Raw genomic sequence first — 17,336 nt, 5'->3', positions numbered from 1 at the left:
GGTTGTGAGGGACAAGGTCAAACTATCTGGGAGAGATCATCCATGATAAATTCCTGGTGTTTTTCAAGCACCTATATTCAATTTTGGGACCCCAGAATGATAGGATGATGCCTTAACCAATTCAGCTATCTGACCAGCTGAACATTTACATTGTGATACTATGAAAAGTATGAAAAGACTAGAATTTGGCTAGAATAACACAGGACAATTGACAGCAAGCAGTTTATCAAGACATATTTTGTGCAACACATACTCACTGCTGGACATTACATAGTATAGGGAGACAAGTTTAGGCACCATTCAATTGATGATACATTAGTGTATACACTATATCTAGTTATTAAAGTGTTACATGTAGACCAGGAATGGGCAACCTGTGGCCCGCATTTTGTGCAACCCATGTTGCACAAAATATTTAAAAAAAAAATATATATAAAATAAAATCTGTAGGCATACTAAATATCAAGAGTCTGCTTCATATATGTCAAGTAGTTTAACTTGACTTCACTCAACACTTTGTATAGAGCTGCAAAGTTTTATAAATGTTTTCTATCCTTGCATTTAATTTTTTGGTTAATTTGCAAATTATAAACTTTATATTAATATACTCTTCACTGAAATATGGATTTTTACAGTGCCTTTTTAAACATAGAAAATGTACCAAATGAACTTCAATTGGAGATAATAGACTTGGCAAAGTAATTTTAATTTGAAAGATACTTTTGAAGAAAAAAATTTGATACATTTCTATAAAACTTTTATCAAAGAGAATAATTTCCCAACTTAAGAAAGTATGCAGTAACAATTCTACAACTTATGTATATGAACAGTTTTTTCCCCCACAATAAATTTAGTGAAAAGTAAAACAAGATATCAGTTAACAGACTCAAATCTCAAAAAAAAAAAAAAAAAAATTTAAAACTAGCAGTGATTAATATTCAACCAAATATTTCAGATATATTACATTTACATCAGTTCCAGAAGTCACATTAAGTATACCTATGTTAATTTACTATATAAAGCAGATACTAGCTCAGCCAATATTTACTCTAATTCACAAAAATAACACCTTCTACTTATAGCTGAGATAATTTTTATTGAGAAAAACTAACGTTTTCGGCTTACTCAATAAGCCATCCTCAGGTTACAACTTTCGAAAAAAGGAACATTAACGTTCCATTAATAGAATACAATTGTTTGAAAAATTCAAAACACTAGTAACGGACAAGAAGGAAGAACATGGTAATATAAATAAATAAATATACAAAAATACATAAAAACAAAAGGAAAAACATGGTAATATAAATAAATAAGTATACAAAAATAAATAAAAACAAAAAAAAAAGAACATGGTAATAAAAATAAATATACAATAAAATCGTTATAGTGGGAATAAGAAGTAAAAGATGAAAAATAAAAATGAAAATAAAAATGATTCCACTGGTGATACTTTTTACATTCCTCGATAATCTGCCATTCTTTTAAAAGAATGGCAGATTATTATTACCGATTTTATTGTATATTTATTTTTATTACCATGTTCTTCCTTTTTTGTTTTTATTTATTTTTGTATACTTATTTATTTATATTACCATGTTTTTCCTTTTGTTTTTATGTATTTTTGTATATTTATTTATTTATATTACCATGTTCTTCCTTCTTGTCCGTTACTAGTGTTTTGAATTTTTCAAACAATTGTATTCTATTAATGGAACGTTAATGTTCCTTTTTTCGAAAGTTGTAACCTGAGGATGGCTTATTGAGTAAGCCGAAAACGTTAGTTTTTCTCAATAAAAATTATCTCAGCTATAAGTAGAAGGTGTTATTTTTGTGAATTAGAGTAAATACAAACATCATCAGCTAAAGCTGATATATTATAAAGCTACACACCAACCAAATGTGAAATATTATCAGGATAGAAATGGCTATAGTATTAATAATTTATAAAACAATTTGGCTCTAGAGTTAGGCGTTAGGCACCATCTCTTGATAAATTAAATAATTTAGAACTACTGGAAGAAAAGGATCACCCCAAAGTGGGACTCAAGCCCGCAACATCTGCTTACCGTGCAGATGCGTTACCAATTACGCTATCTAGACTTCCGGTCCAATCTTTATAAGGTTACGTTATAACCATTAATAATGGTTATTATGGTGCCTTTATATCGAGTTTAATGATGATGTTTATATATATCAGTGGCGTGCCGTGACATTTGATGATAAGGAAGCTGTGTTTCTGTAAAAAGCCGACTTTCAGGGGCAATCAATTAATTGCGATAAGCCAGTAAAAACCGTATACTTCTTTAAATGTATTTTTAATAGATTATCTGACGTACTTAATAAATAAGAAAGTTCAATATAATTACCTCCATTATTAGATTCAATAAATTCCCTATGCCCTCTAAATGCCAATTTTTGCTTTGAGAAAAAACACATAACATCTATTAATTTAGATATATCTATTAATCGTAATTATCTCGTTATAATTTTTAATATTTATTTTATATTGTCTACCAATGTTAAATTCTATTCCTCTTTGATTTCCAAATTGCTTCAATTTTACGAAAGAATCGTCATTCGTCATAAATTTTATCGTCAAAATGTCGAAATGTTTTGTTGACGTATTTATATTTAATTTAGGCATTGGTCTTTCTCTTTTAATAATGTTTTCTTTTTCATTATATGGTCTCGAGCCAAAACGTTTTTAAAATAAATTTTTGAATCACTAGCTACGATATAAGGGCTAAAATTAAAAGTATCAGAAAAACTTACTTGGTAAAACAAAATGTGTGACGAATATACATACCTAGTACAAAAAATTCTTCAATTGTATGAATATACTTTTAAAAAAACTTATAATTGAATATAACTTTGTGAAGAAACGTACATAAAAATAACAAAATATTCTTTACTTTTTAAATCTTAAAACAATCCACTTAGTGAAATAGCTACCTACGAGTGGCTAATAAATAGAATCAGAGACGGTCCAGGTAGGTGTGTGCGTGCCAAATCCCAAGGGTGCCGATACCGGTCAATGCCAAATGCCTCTTTTGTCGTATCACTAGTATACGTCAAAGGACGCGACAGCATTGTTGTAAATTTTAACGTTTTTCACCATAGCTGTAAAAATCTAAATAGATTAAACTTAACAGATTGTCTGTCGTTCGTTTTTAACTAATTCGTTTTAGGACCGAGTGTCGACGGAAATTTCCAAAATTTACAACTTTTCGGTCACTCTCATTGAACTGGAAAAATTTCTGTCTTTATTGCATCTAATATTATGAAGAGAACAGACCCCACTGTACTCGGCAAGAGATTGGTTCGGTTAAGCTTCTGTTTGAGTAAAATTTCTGCTCTTTCATCAGGGTTTTATTTATGTTTCTAATTCCCTAATCGCTTAATTATTTAACTACTTCTTAAATAGAAATAAGTCAAAACCGGTTACTTTGTACTTGGATATCTGTAGTCTTGAGAAAGAAGTGGAAAGAAATTTTTATGACAACCGATACATAAATCGTAAATTTAAGGAAAATAAATTCTAGAGCTTTTTTTGTACCATTGTACGTTTTATTCATTAAATTTGGTTGTAAATGATGCTGCCAAAGAACAGTTAATTTTTTAACACTGTACTAGAATTGTACACGTTTTTTCTGCGTCCCTTTACAGATGGGACATACTAAATCGTAATATCACCGGTTTAACATTGAAATCCGTAAGTAATATAAGATGGGAGAGCAGAATAAACGCGGAATGAATATATCAAATATTTTAATGGATTTTTTTAAAACTCCTGTCAACTATACAGAACTATCATAAAAACATACCAGTAAATTCCTATCAATTGGGTTAAGTTATAAATCTAGTCTACAGTGGGCAACCTTTTTTATAAACGGGCCAGAATAAATTTTACGTTTTTTCCGCGGGCCGTAGTAGTTAATTGACGCCTTCTTGTGACTCGTAATTTTTTTAGTCTGCAAATATGAAATAAATAAATAAAAAGTTAATTACTACATTTATTTCTCTTATCGTTTTCGAAAATTACAAAGAATTAGAAAAATAACTATTAATTAGTTATTTTTCCAATTTAATAATCTATTAAAGATCTCGCGGGCCGGATAAAAACTTTTCGCGAGCCGTAGCTGGCCCGCGGGCCGGGGGTTGCCCGCCGTTGATCTAGTCTACTCACGATTCACATAATTGGGCGAGGGCGGCCGAACATCTAGCAGGCAGGCGGCTAACAGCCCACAACCGGTCCGGGATATAAAATTAGAAGCTTTATGCGTGTGTTGCTTCTACCAGCTAAATTGTGACGTTGGTGCTCTGTAAAGCGCATGCGCAAATGCCTATAATCTAGCTGCTTGGAAGTTGACAGGCAGGCGGCTAACAGCTCAGAACCGCTCCAAAATATAAAGTCGGACTCTTTACGCGTGTGTCGCTTCTACCGGTTAAACCGGGTGAGGTTGATGCTCCATAAACCGCATGTGACAATGCCTATATAATCTGGCTGATTGGAAACTGACCCGGTTCCGACACTCCTTCCGCCACCGAATCATTCGAATATACAATAGCAATCTTATCGTTTTTTTCACATGTATAAAAATTTGTAAAAGATACATAATGCAGTTATAATAAAATATTAATTTTAATTAATGTGAAGTACATTAAAATATGAAAATTTATATTTTATAAAATACAAGGGAAAGTCATTGGAAGGTGGAATCGGCGCTTCCATCGCTTCCAATGACGGCACGCCACTGATATATATATATATATACATCATACACGCCTTGTGGGGTTTGCAATGGCCGGTTAAATGCCTTTGGAGATGTTTACAGGATGAGGGTGTGGGTACATCCCCAGCTGGCACCAAAAATGTTTTAAGGTATGTCCCTGATATAGAGACATACCTTAAAACAAGTCATAAATCTTAACGTTGTGCTAGATGTATACACTTATTTTCTTAATGAATTGTACTGTACATTTAATATTCTAAATTCAAATTTTAATCTGAACTAGAAACAAATGTCATTAGGATATTTCAAAGAAACAATTGAAATTAAAAATGTCAACAACTGCCATACGCTATCGGGCTATATAATGGCTATAATATTGGAAGACAAGATCAAACCAGAGATCCAGGAAGCGTAATTGGTAATGCATCTGCACAGTAAGTGGCAGTTGCAGGTTCAAGTCCTGCTCCGGACCAATTCTTTTCTTCCAGTATAATCTAAATTATTTAATTAAATATAACTTTCTCATGCACACCAGGGTGTGTATAATAGATAAATAAAGCTCACTTACTCAAGCCCGTAACCGGTGTGAAAAATAAATAAACAAATCGTTTATTTATTTTTCACACCGGTTACAGGCTCGAGTAAGTGAGTTTTATTTGTTTAATTAAAATTATCATTACTAAATTTATTAAGAGATGGTGCCTAACGCTTCCCTCTAGTATCAAATTATTTGGTAATTTATTAGTATTATAGCCATTATATAGTCTGATAGCATACAGCAGTTGTTAGCTTTTGTAATATAATATATTGGGTTTTAGTAAAGTTGTTTAATTGAAATTAATATGAATAAAAATTCAAAGATTTAAGAGAAATAGTAACTACTGTCAGATATGGCAAGTATCTAAGAGCAGTTACAATTTGGATAATCAATAAAAATTATCATAAATGATTAAAATAACAAAGTTTGGGGAACAAACAAAATATCAATTGAAGTAATGAAGTGGAACTATTTGATATTTTAAAATAAGAAATTATTAATTAATTAATTTTATCTTGAGGAAACCGTGTTTTATATTTTCTTTCTTTCTTTCTTTCTTTCTACGTCACTACATTGTGTCTACGAAAGAAAGAATTAATTAATTGTTATTAAGTAAGTCTTAATTTAAATAACATAACTAACAAATAATGTAAAAGTGCAGTAAAAATCAAAATTATTTTTTAAAATTTACAATTGCTATACAATATCCGATTCTTTTTAAAAAATATTCTGCCAATATTAGGATAAACTTCATTTAAATATTCTGATGTTGATAACATTTACTTAGACTCAGGACTGATCAACCATATTGTTTCTTTGCTAATCTACAGAATAAATTTTATTCATCCAAGATCAGCTGATTAGTTCTTAGGGATAAATTACATTCATGCAACACATTTAGGGTAATTCAATAATTAAAGTACTGTACATTTAACCTTGAGATTAAAACTTGTGCAACCAGCCCTTAAAGGAATAAAATACAGTAGAGTGTCGTTTATCTGAAAGCCAGTTAACCAAAACGTCGGTTAACCGAAAGCTTTTCAGTCGAACTGTGTCGTGCTGAATTGAACGTTTTTGATACTAGAATAACTTTTTTTTTTAAGGAACGTTTTAACATTTGATGGCTAAGTAGCCTAAAAAAGAAGGTCTGGTCATCTAAGAAGTTTGTTCTAGAACAAGAATAAAAAATGGTGATCGTCTAGAAGAATGTTTTTTCCGGAACGACTGTGTCTTAATTTTTTAAAAAGAATTTTAACATCCGACGGAACTTCAAAAAACTAGATTAACTTCTAAAGTATAACTTTTTTATTAAATTTCCTATGGTAGCTGCATTATATGTTGATCTGGTAATTGTCTCTTTAATCTGAAAAAATTGACGGTAGACTGCCTCACAGTTTTATATTTTTTTTTGTTTTTATATTTTTCAATATATTTATTTTGTTTGTACAAAATAATGAAATAATTTTTAACGATACAACAGCCTCGATTATTATTATAAAAATTTTCGTTAGGCTTAAATTCGACAAAAATTCAACACGAAACGATACGCAACGGAGAAAAATTTAGCACGAAGCAACACGCAACGGAGAAAAATTTCAACATTGGATAGGTTAATATATTTTTTCGTACATAATTGGTTATTCAAAAAAATCAGTTATCCGAAGAACCCCAGTCCCCAATTGATTCGGATAAACGACGCTCTACTGTAAATGTATCATCATCAATAAATAATAATAAAAAAACAAAAAACAAAAATTAAACTACAAAACACAAGAATCAGTAATTTATAATTTTGTACTATTGTAACCTATACAAAATTTATAAGTAATGATTTTCAATTAAAAGAAATTCAATTTTACTCTGACTCAGTTTCAACTAAAAGTATCAATTGTTAAAAACAATTTTAAAATTATAGTAGTAAAGTATTGCTACAATGCTTATTTTATTAACATGCTTCAAAATTAATTTCAACTAATTATAAATAATTATTACAAACTGAAAATTGTTTAATATATATGTAAGTTTTCATGTTTTAATAACTTACTGGAACTTAAATATAAATTATAAAATTTTATTTTTATTTAATATATACAATTACTCATGAAAGTATTCAAACAGATAACATTTTAGATGCTGATGTACCAGTATATTAGTAAAAACACACCAATTTTAAATGTTGAATATTTTTGATCATTTGTGGAACAATGGAAAGAACAATTTGAAATGTTTGAATCATTAACAATAAATGGAACAAGAAAAATTAAAACAAATAAAATGTCATAAAATAAAAATAAATATTGTTGGTTTTATCTTGTATTTTATTTTAAGTGGACTTTAGCATCATTGCCAAATTCATTGAACTTGCAAGAGTTATGAAGGAATTCAGAGTGTTCACGCAGTTATCTTGTAGTTTCTGTATAAATATCTCATTTAATTATGTAATGATTCCTACTTACACTGTAATGATAGTTCTGACAATTTTGACTTTTCCCAAAGAATCTTAGCATCCTCTGTGTTAGCGAAGCAAGCTACTGCAGAATTAGTTTGACTGGTCCTGGTGTCCTGTCAATGTTCATATAATCTCTCGGAGAAATTTCTGCTTATATATCCTTTGTAAATGATATTCACTCCCATGAAATTATTCTTTCGGTATTCAGGTAATGAGTAGATGGCTGTTCTGTATTTGTATGGAGTCCTTAACAGCTGGGCAACTATTTTGGGTTATGTTGTAAACCACTCTGATGTTATGTGATATAGCCAACTCTTTCTTTACTAGAGTCATATTTATTGACTTCATAAACTTTTTTTTGAAGGTTTGTATGCTCAGTAAACAGACAGGAAAACTGAAGGTTTGAATAAGATGGCAAATTGTTCTTTAACCAATGTAATTAGAGAATACAAATGCTATCTTGAAAATCTTGTCCAATTCTTTGTCTTTATCCTCGGTTCTGGTGGATGTGCATTCTTAACCAGAGATTGAAAGGCTGTTGTGTCATAGAAAGGTCATACTAGAAAAGATATACAATAGGTGAAAAATTTGTTTAATGTAGATACTCATGTAAATTTGTCTGTTCTATAGTGTCCTCCCCTGAAAAAAGTGAATGTGGGTCTTACTTGATCTACACCAGTGATTCTCAAACTTTTTCGATCCACCGCCCCCTTTGTTCCATAAAGTTATACCCAACACCCCCCGTGTGAGAAAGGATTGGAAATATTCTTAGGAAAACTTTTCTATGAATCTCACACTTTGTGCCCTTACCGTACATTGTTCTCGACATCTGGAAACCATTAAATGCAATGTTTCCTCTTATCCGTTTGACAGAGGAAAGGGAACTTTTACCTTTGATCACCGTTCAGTACCCTTCCTCCAGCGCCCCCTAGATTTACTCACTGCCCACAAGGGGTGTTATCGCCCACTTTGAGAAACGCTGATCTACACCATAACTTAGAACAAAAATGCTCTGATTGATGGAGTTAATGAAGTTTTTGATGTCATTCTTGTTTCTCCTCCATATTATCAAAATGTTCTCAATATACTTAAGATATAATGCTCAATCTGCTGTAAAAGTGGATAGGATGAATTTCTCTAGTTTTCTCACTACTAGTTCACAGAGTTCTTGCTACAAGGGTTCCCAAAGGCACCCCTCTTTTTTTGTCAGTATAGACCACTGTTGCACAAGGGGATATAGCAGACTAAACTCATCAGTTCTGTAATATCATTCAAAAAATTCCATGAATTAAGGACATATAAGAGGAGAAAGTCCAGTAGATGCTTCAAAACAGGGTTAAAGAATAATGGGAGAGTACATATTCTCATAGTCAAGGGTCATGGCTTCTCATCTTCCATTAGGTTTATGTTGATTTTTTCAGTTAACTATGCTGGACTAGAGACAAGAAAAACAATGCAATGGTAACATAGTAGCAATGAATGACTATGAACCTTTTTCAAATAGGAAACTTGAGAGCTATTATTCTTATAATATGTTGTGCAGACCTAGTATTCTGCACATCATACCTTTTTCAAGAGTTGTGATTTCCTGATTGCTGTATGACCAGTTAGTTAAGCTACAAGCCATCACATGAAATTCTATGTTCCTTTTCAATCTGTATTTTCCTGGACTCTTTGAAGAAATGAAAAGTGTTTTGCAGCAAGATCCCAAGTATATCCTAACACCTAAAGGAGGTGCACAGGACCTAATCACGCTAGTGATTGACACTGCAAAAGTTATAAAAAAATATTTATGGAAGTGTAGTCTTCCTTGGATGTTGTTTTGTTGGCTTAAATCTACAAATTGGCACAATGATATAGGTAGACATCCTATTGATGGGACAAGTTATGGATGATTAAGAGATATATTCAGGACAATGATCTGAAACTACTGATAGCAGACAAACACAAATAGTTTGTACTGTGCAGAAGTGAAGATTACTTCTTGAGAGCAGGAAGGATTTCTGGTGTTAACTGAAAATACTTCCAAATTCACCTGAAATCCTTCTCAAACTGTGACAAACAAGGCATGAACACTTGCCAAAAAGCCAGATTTAAGGTCAGTACTAACAGGAACAGCTGAGTCCTAAACTATTTTTTGAAGCCAAGATGCATAAAGCAGACTGGCAGTTAAGACTGCTTGTGAATAAAAGGTCTTATCTGATACATTTCCTGGAAAATGCAGTGGCTTCTCTGTTGACCAATCTATTGGTTCAGAGTTGGTGATTATTTCCTTGTTAGAAGTGAAGGTTAGAGATTAAGAGTGATTGCTGTCCTTCATGTACTGCTGCTACAAGATAAATATCATGGCTTCGTATCCAACAGTTCCTGTTGTGGTGTTCTATAAAAGTGAAGCAGTACGGCCCGCGAATGAAATGTACAGAAAAGGACACTGCAACGACTACAATGATAGACAATGTTCCTTTATTCCACTTAGAACAAATAAGGTTTTTTGTTGTTAAGGAATCCCAACTGATTTACAATTCAAGGTGTGTTAATTTTTAAGCGTGTAACAATCAGTCCCTCGTAAATGCGTGACTAACCTAACTTAAATCTAGCTTAAATCTAACTTAATATTAAGGAAAAATAAGAAAGATAGGATAGCAGAAAGGTAGAAGAAATGAAGGGATGATTCACCCGGGGTTTTCTCTTTTTCAGCGGATACGTATTGATACTTTGTGTAGAACCTGGGTTCGACGATAGTGGCTTTCTTCACTATCCTTTCTTCTCTCAATTATTGGGGTTCTCCAATATGCCGGTCTCTATATTTCGGTTCTTCACTCGACTATCGTACTTCTTTCCTCTCTCGGAAATCACAATCGAGCCTCGCTCTTTCCGTCCGTCTCTCTTCGTATCTAGTCGAAAAGTGACCCCTCTCTTAGCCACTTTTTCCCCAGGCCACACTACCTGCTATTGTCCCTACCGATTCTCAAAACTGCTAATCCAGCCCCACGGCGATAACGGTCATGGAAAGTTTAAGAAAGAATAGACAAACGAAAAAGGAGAAAATTGCAAAAATAAGATAGAATTACAACCATATACAATAAAATATATATATACAATATGGCCGACAGTCACACTGTGTTTGAAGAAGCTGTGCTAGAGAATGCCCTGCTTCTTAAAATGGTTTTGCAGTGCAGCAAGTTTCAGCCATTTGGGATGCACTCCACCTAATAACCTAAAATATTTCTGGCCATTGAACTGTTATCTTCAAAAGCAGGGAATGTCTGTCAGCTTACCACTATCAGCCATTTTAATCAAACTTATCATTCAGGATATAATCCAAGGTTTTCTTGGTTCCTCTCATGATTCATTATCCTGTCCTATACCTAATATATGTCATTGACGGTTTGTTGCCATCAGCAGTAGGTAGCTTTTGTACAACATTTATCCTCGATCAATCTAGCAACAACTTTTACTATTGAGAAGGAAGATAATGAACAAACCGTCTCATTTTTCAATCTCCACAAACTTAAATCGTCCATGGAGATTAAATTTGTTATAAATTTCAAAAGCAATCTTTCCTCTTACTTATTTCCACTGCTTCTTTCTAGCCATCTCAGTATGTAAATATAGCCATCAGTGTTTTAATATGTAGGGCATACCTAGTTCTTCCTTTTTGTAAATAAGAGGAGATGGAGTTTATTAAGATTGCAATCGGAAAAGCTGGCTATAATATAGGCAAATACAATGCCATCAGGACTGTGATCTTTAAAATAATTTTCCCAGTGACTATCTTTGTTAGTAAGAGAACAGAATTTATACCTTCCTATCACATACCTAGAATATGTTGACAGCCAGTCGTTGCTTCAGGCACTGAGCGACGGGTATCATAGAGACGAATTGGTACATGAGATCAGAGGTAGGGTACTGAAGGCAAGGCACGAATGACACGTTGCTTTGAGGTGGGTCCGAGGCCACATTGAGATCCCAGGCAACGAGCGTGCCGACCAATTGGCCAAAGCGGGGGCCAAGGGCCCATTTGTAACGAAGATAGTAGAACCCTCGGCCACATACATAAAAGGTACCCTACTGCAGTGGTCGATGAATTACTGGCAAGAGCGCTGGACTCTAAGTACAGTAGGTAGGTCAACCTATGCCTTTGTGCCTGATATTGGCCTTACCCCAGTGAGTAATTGTAGGATGACAATGCAAATATTGACCGGACATGGGAGGTTTCCCCATTTCAAGTCCAAGTTCGGACAAGGAGATGGTTGCTGCTCCTGTGGGTGTCTTTGCTGCGACGTGAGACACTACATACTTGACTGTCCTTTTACAGAGTATTTCCGCCGAGGGGCTAGCCAAGTCGACTGGTTCAAGCCGCCTGAACAAGTACTTAAAACGCTAGCAGCAAGTAAAGGAAACCTAATGAACTAAATAAAGAACATTATTTTTGATCTGTAAGACTAAATATCTGCATCCATAATTTCCAGTATAATAAGTCCTATTAATATATAGAAAGTACTAGTATACAAAATAAATTTTAAATAGAAACCTAATGAAACTTAAGGAATTGATGGCATGGGTCATAGATCTTTTTGATCTTTAGACCCTGACTTAGTGGACTCACTAATGGGTCCTCTTCTTGTAGGGAAGGAAGACCCTGCTGACCAACTAGCATACTGATAGTGTTAGAGATAAGGTGAGCTAAAGGGACAAAGCTGTTAAAAGTGCAGAACAAGCTGCACATCAAATAAGTTATGCCAAGTTAGTGAGTTGGGGCTAAGAAGATGGATGGAAGCCCAGGGGATGTTCTTGGCGCCCCAACTAAAAACAAGAGAGTCAGTGATTACCTTCGGGTGAGAGACTAAGGCCCACGATTAAGGATAGTCTCTAAAACCCTGTAGTGCCTTGTGGCTGAGTAGGGGAAGAGTTACCTTATGAGGCCTAGGATATGTTATTTTACACCTCCCCTACCTATTAAAAAAACATGGGTACTATCTATACAGTGACGTAGTGAACATAACTGGCGCCTGGGGCACAACGCTTTATTGGCATCCCCTCCCTCCTCCAGAAACACATATAGTTTGTCTTGGAGACCATTTGGGCACCCCTTCTGCGAGTGGCACCCAGTGCATGATACACCCTCTTGCCCCTCCCCTCGCTACGCCACTGTATCTATACTATCTATCTATCAAACCACAACCCTCCTTATAGAGCAGGAGTTTCCATTCTTTTTATTTGCATTGTCCATAAAAAATATTCTTTTCAATTGATCACCTTAAAATTTTTGTTATTTTATAAGATTTTGTGTAATATTTCAAGTAAATTATTAAATCAGTTAATAACAACAAAAATTATGTGGGAAAATCATTATTTGAAAAATATCAGAAATTCTCAGAAAAAGTGTAAGTATCTGATTTTTCCATCAATCTCCAATTGACTTCTTGAGTTCCATTAACCTCTTTCAAAATTCCATTGACACCCAGGGGATCTATATTAACCCTGTTGGAAATCCCTGTCATAGAGGTTGGTATGCAATAATAGGAACTCACACAGTTCTTGAAAAATTGAGAATTTACCAAATTCTGTTAAGACAAGGTTCTAGCATTATCACAATTTCATACATTGGAGCAATTTATAGGATGTTTTGACTAGGATAATGCATTAGGATTATATCAAACATGACAGACAAACCATGAAATTGTCTACAAGAATTCTGGAGCATGACATGGTTGGACTCTTTTGCTCTGTTTGTGTATGGAATGTGACATTTTGTTCATTTGGGAGATTCCATACATGATAACCAACAATCTCTGTAACCTCCCACTGTTGATGACCTGCTGGACCTATGGATATCACTCTTTAAGGCAGCAATGAAACAGCATAGATATTACAGGGACTCTTCCATCACCCTCTTATCATCATCCAAATATTTTTCATTAGCTGAAGTTTTGTATTTGTGTCTGAGATACATCATGTCTTAATTGGTACGATTAGCTAGTCATAATTTATAAACTAGTTTTGTAACAATAGTTAAATGTGCAATGCAAGATTAAAAAGTTTTATTAGTATTTATTATTTTAATAATAATATGTTTCAATTTAAGATCCTAGTTAAAAAAAAAAATTAAAATTTATTGTTCAAAACATTGGAACACTGCTCTTTTGAATTCAAATTTTGTACACTAACGTATACTATTTGAATTTTTATATTCCATTCTAGAATTGTTTCAAAAGTGAATAAATTTGTAATATTACACAGCTGAAAACCCTTTTGTAACTCCAATACATTATGCATGTAGAAACAGACTGTTAACAACTCTTCCCAAACCTGTAACCGGTGCAAACTCCTTCTTTGACCAAACTGTTAACAAACAGAAATAGCACTTTACAAATGTTTTCAAACCCTATCGACAGTTCTTCTTCAGGTAAAATGAATTTTGGAGTTTGCACCGATTACAGGTTTGGGAAGAGTTGTTATTAGTATTTTCCAGTGTTGATAAAAGGTTTGTAGAAACAGACTGTTTTTGATCCTTCTCTTTTTTTGAATCTTCCTCAGGTCCAGGTTTTCTTGGAAAATTATGAATCCAAAACGAATGAATTTACGAATTCCAAATGCATATTCTTTTGTAGAATATTTAACAAAATTTCAAATTCAAAACTTATCCCAATGTGCATTCTTTTTGTAAAATATATCGTGTATGTAGTTTCTAAATACATAATACATTGAGGTCATACAAGTATTCTCAGGTGTGTAATATACAATCTATAAAGTTTGTGATATTTGAAATTTGTAATGATGCACGTTTGGCATTCAGTTAAGCTAGCCTGAAAACAGCATCAATACAATGTTGAAAGTTTTAGAAAGCTTTTTCTAATAATAAAAGAAGCAAATGCAGATAAACACTTTCTCTTGTTAATTCATTAGAAAATTTTTGGTATAAAGTGTGTAAATACTTTAAATAAATAGGGAAAATAAAGAAATAAATAAATGCATTTACATAAAATTTAATAAATAACATTAACACTTTAATAAATTGGAAGTAGATTTTGCCTCAGCATATTTTCTATAGATAGATAGATATGTAGATTTGATTCTGTCCCTGGTTAATTCTAACAAAGGCTAATATTAATAAACATGTGTCTGTGTTTTCTCTTCAAGCAACTTTCCTTTCTTTGAAAAGATTTGAATAACCATGTAAATATTGTCAGGATTAATTTGTATGCAAAAATGAATACTTAAACTTGATGAAATTTAATCAAATGTAGTTTTATGTTTCTTTTTTGTCTACCTGTAAGAGATCTTCTTTGCCTAGGTGCTATTTTATTCAAAAGAAATGCCAATCTTCTTGACCAAAACTTAATTTGCAATAATCTTTCTATTAACAACACAAAATTAAAAAGTAACTGGAAATCAATGAGTGTCAACTGGAGAAGTTATTTTCAGAAATGTTTTTATACTGGACAGGGATACTTTCGATAGCTAGGATGGAAGAGAGAGAGAGACTATTATGGGAAGAGTGACATTGAGCACATTTTCACTTCTAATTGCTTTAAATGAACTTAAACAGTAAAACTGATGCAAAAGAACTCATCTATGTTAAATAAGCTTCAAAATGATGCATAAAACATAAATTTAATTCATATGTATGGTACCTAAATGAATTGGAAATAGATTTTGCCTTGATATATTCTGTATATATAGATATAACAATCTTTTCTTATCTGGAATTTAAAAAAAAATATATCTGTACAAATGTTTTTGTAAGTTAATAATAAACTTTATATATAATGTTTAATTACGTTATAATATATTAAAATTAATTTAAAATCAAAAGTTTTTTCATTTCAAATGCAAAATTTACTTAATCATTCACTACACTCATTAATTTGGAAAAATCAATCAATCAATCATTTATTTGATACAGTCTTTTGCCTTTACAAAGGAAGTACAAAAACTTTAAAAACAACATAATTACATACACTATGATAATTATCATTATTCAAGTACAGTTATATATGAGTTAAAGTTAGAAAACTATTCTAGTATATTCACTAAATAATAAAAATATTTATACAGTTTAAATAACGTTTCAGAACTTAAATTATGATCATATAAAGAATTAACATTAAAATCAGTTAGCAAAAAATTATTTTTTAAATGTTTAGTATATTCACAAGATACAAACAAATGCTTTCTAAAATTTACCAAAAGAATAATTAGAACAAGGTGTTGCATTAATTCTACAACTATTTAAAAAAAAACCAGTATATTTGTTAAGCCACAGTTGTATTATCAAAAATTGAATCTTATAATTTAACAAATAACTTTGAGGTGTCCATGGAAAGGATAAAGAATTTTTCAACAAACTATATTTCTGCTCTATCTGGAGCCCAATATTTTTCTCTCAAAGACTGTTGAAGTTCAACTAACAAAAGCCTTTTATCAGAAAACCGAGTACAATAAATAGACGAAAACCCCAAATTAGACAATAGTTGCTCCACTGAAGAAAACGGAGTTGTAACCAAAGAATTAGTTCTTACTAATTTTAATTTGTCATAAACCAACTGTCTGAGATCACACTCTGGCAGCTCTAGAATCTTGAATCAACAACAAAAAATGGCCATAGTTAAACTTATAGCCAATTCAGATCTCAAAACAGGTCCAGGTACCAAACGATTAAGATGAAAAACTGATCTAATGAATCTCAATTGTGTCTTCTCCAGTCCATCGATAAGACATGGACCCCAAATATGGAAAAATAATATAATATATCTTATAGTAACAATATCATAAAAATTCTTCTTATTAATAAATTTTACCTCTGAGCAAGTGCAAGCTTCAGACGATCATTTTCATATCTGAGTTGTGCTTCAGCAGTAGACTGAGGGAGGCTGGCCACTGAAGTTTTATCTTTTTGCTGATGTTTAGGACTGTCAGTTATCTAAAAAACAGAAGTGAATAATTCTCTGAAAATTCTAAATCATTATATTAACAATATGTGAAAGTTTTTTCATTATGAATTATTAAGTTATTTAATTTTCAATGAAATTAAACAACTGACCTTTATTTTTATTTTTTTAACTTTTAATATTACCAATTTTAAATTTATTTAATAATGAAAAATTCATATTAGAAATTATTTTTTATTTGTGATTTTGAAATATTACATATTAATCATACAATTTCGATTAATACAGTAATTCAAAGTATACACTTGAATTAATAGTTAATAATAAGTAACTGTAATATTTCAAATTTGATATCTCTAAAAATATATGAAATTATTGATAATTAATACATTTTTAACTAATATTAATTTATTATAAAATTGGAAATAATTCTTACAGTAAAATTTTTAAGAGAAAATGAAAATATTAGTATTATAGTATTAAAATTGAGTTTTGTTATTTTTTAAAATATTAGATACTAGATTTTAATAAAATTTTGCATAAAAGCAATCCGAATTTTCATTTCATACATGTGAAAATATAAAATTTATTCCTTTTATATATGTACAGTACATATATTACAATTATTAGAGTAAAACAATAAGAGGAAATAAATCACCATTGTGAGGATCTGAACGAGGTCCGAAACCGTGTAAATTGCAAATTCTTTTGTGTAAAAATAA

The 17,336-nt window shown here is 31.9% G+C and overlaps 1 protein-coding gene and 1 long non-coding RNA gene across 8 annotated transcripts in view; one reads left to right on the top strand and one right to left on the bottom strand.

Moving 5' to 3' along the window:
• LOC136970808 (homer protein homolog 2-like) overlaps positions 1–17,336 on the bottom strand; it is a 248,638-nt gene that overhangs the window by 35,844 nt on the left and 195,458 nt on the right. For all 7 annotated transcript variants that reach the window (XM_067265275.1, XM_067265273.1, XM_067265278.1 and 4 more), the window contains one exon: positions 16,525–16,646. In XM_067265275.1, the coding sequence (XP_067121376.1) occupies positions 16,525–16,646 (122 nt within the window). The remainder of the gene's footprint in view (positions 1–16,524; positions 16,647–17,336) is intronic.
• Positions 1–17,336, top strand: part of LOC136970810 (uncharacterized) — a 40,350-nt gene that overhangs the window by 9,855 nt on the left and 13,159 nt on the right. The window lies entirely within an intron of this gene.

Source organism: Centruroides vittatus, unplaced genomic scaffold, assembly GCF_030686945.1.
Source record: "Centruroides vittatus isolate TY-2023 unplaced genomic scaffold, ASM3068694v2 contig_2190, whole genome shotgun sequence".
In the NCBI taxonomy this organism is placed as follows: Eukaryota; Metazoa; Arthropoda; class Arachnida; order Scorpiones; family Buthidae; genus Centruroides; species Centruroides vittatus.
The sequence above is the reverse complement of the archived record's forward strand: the minus strand, read 5'-3'. Positions and strand labels throughout refer to the sequence as shown.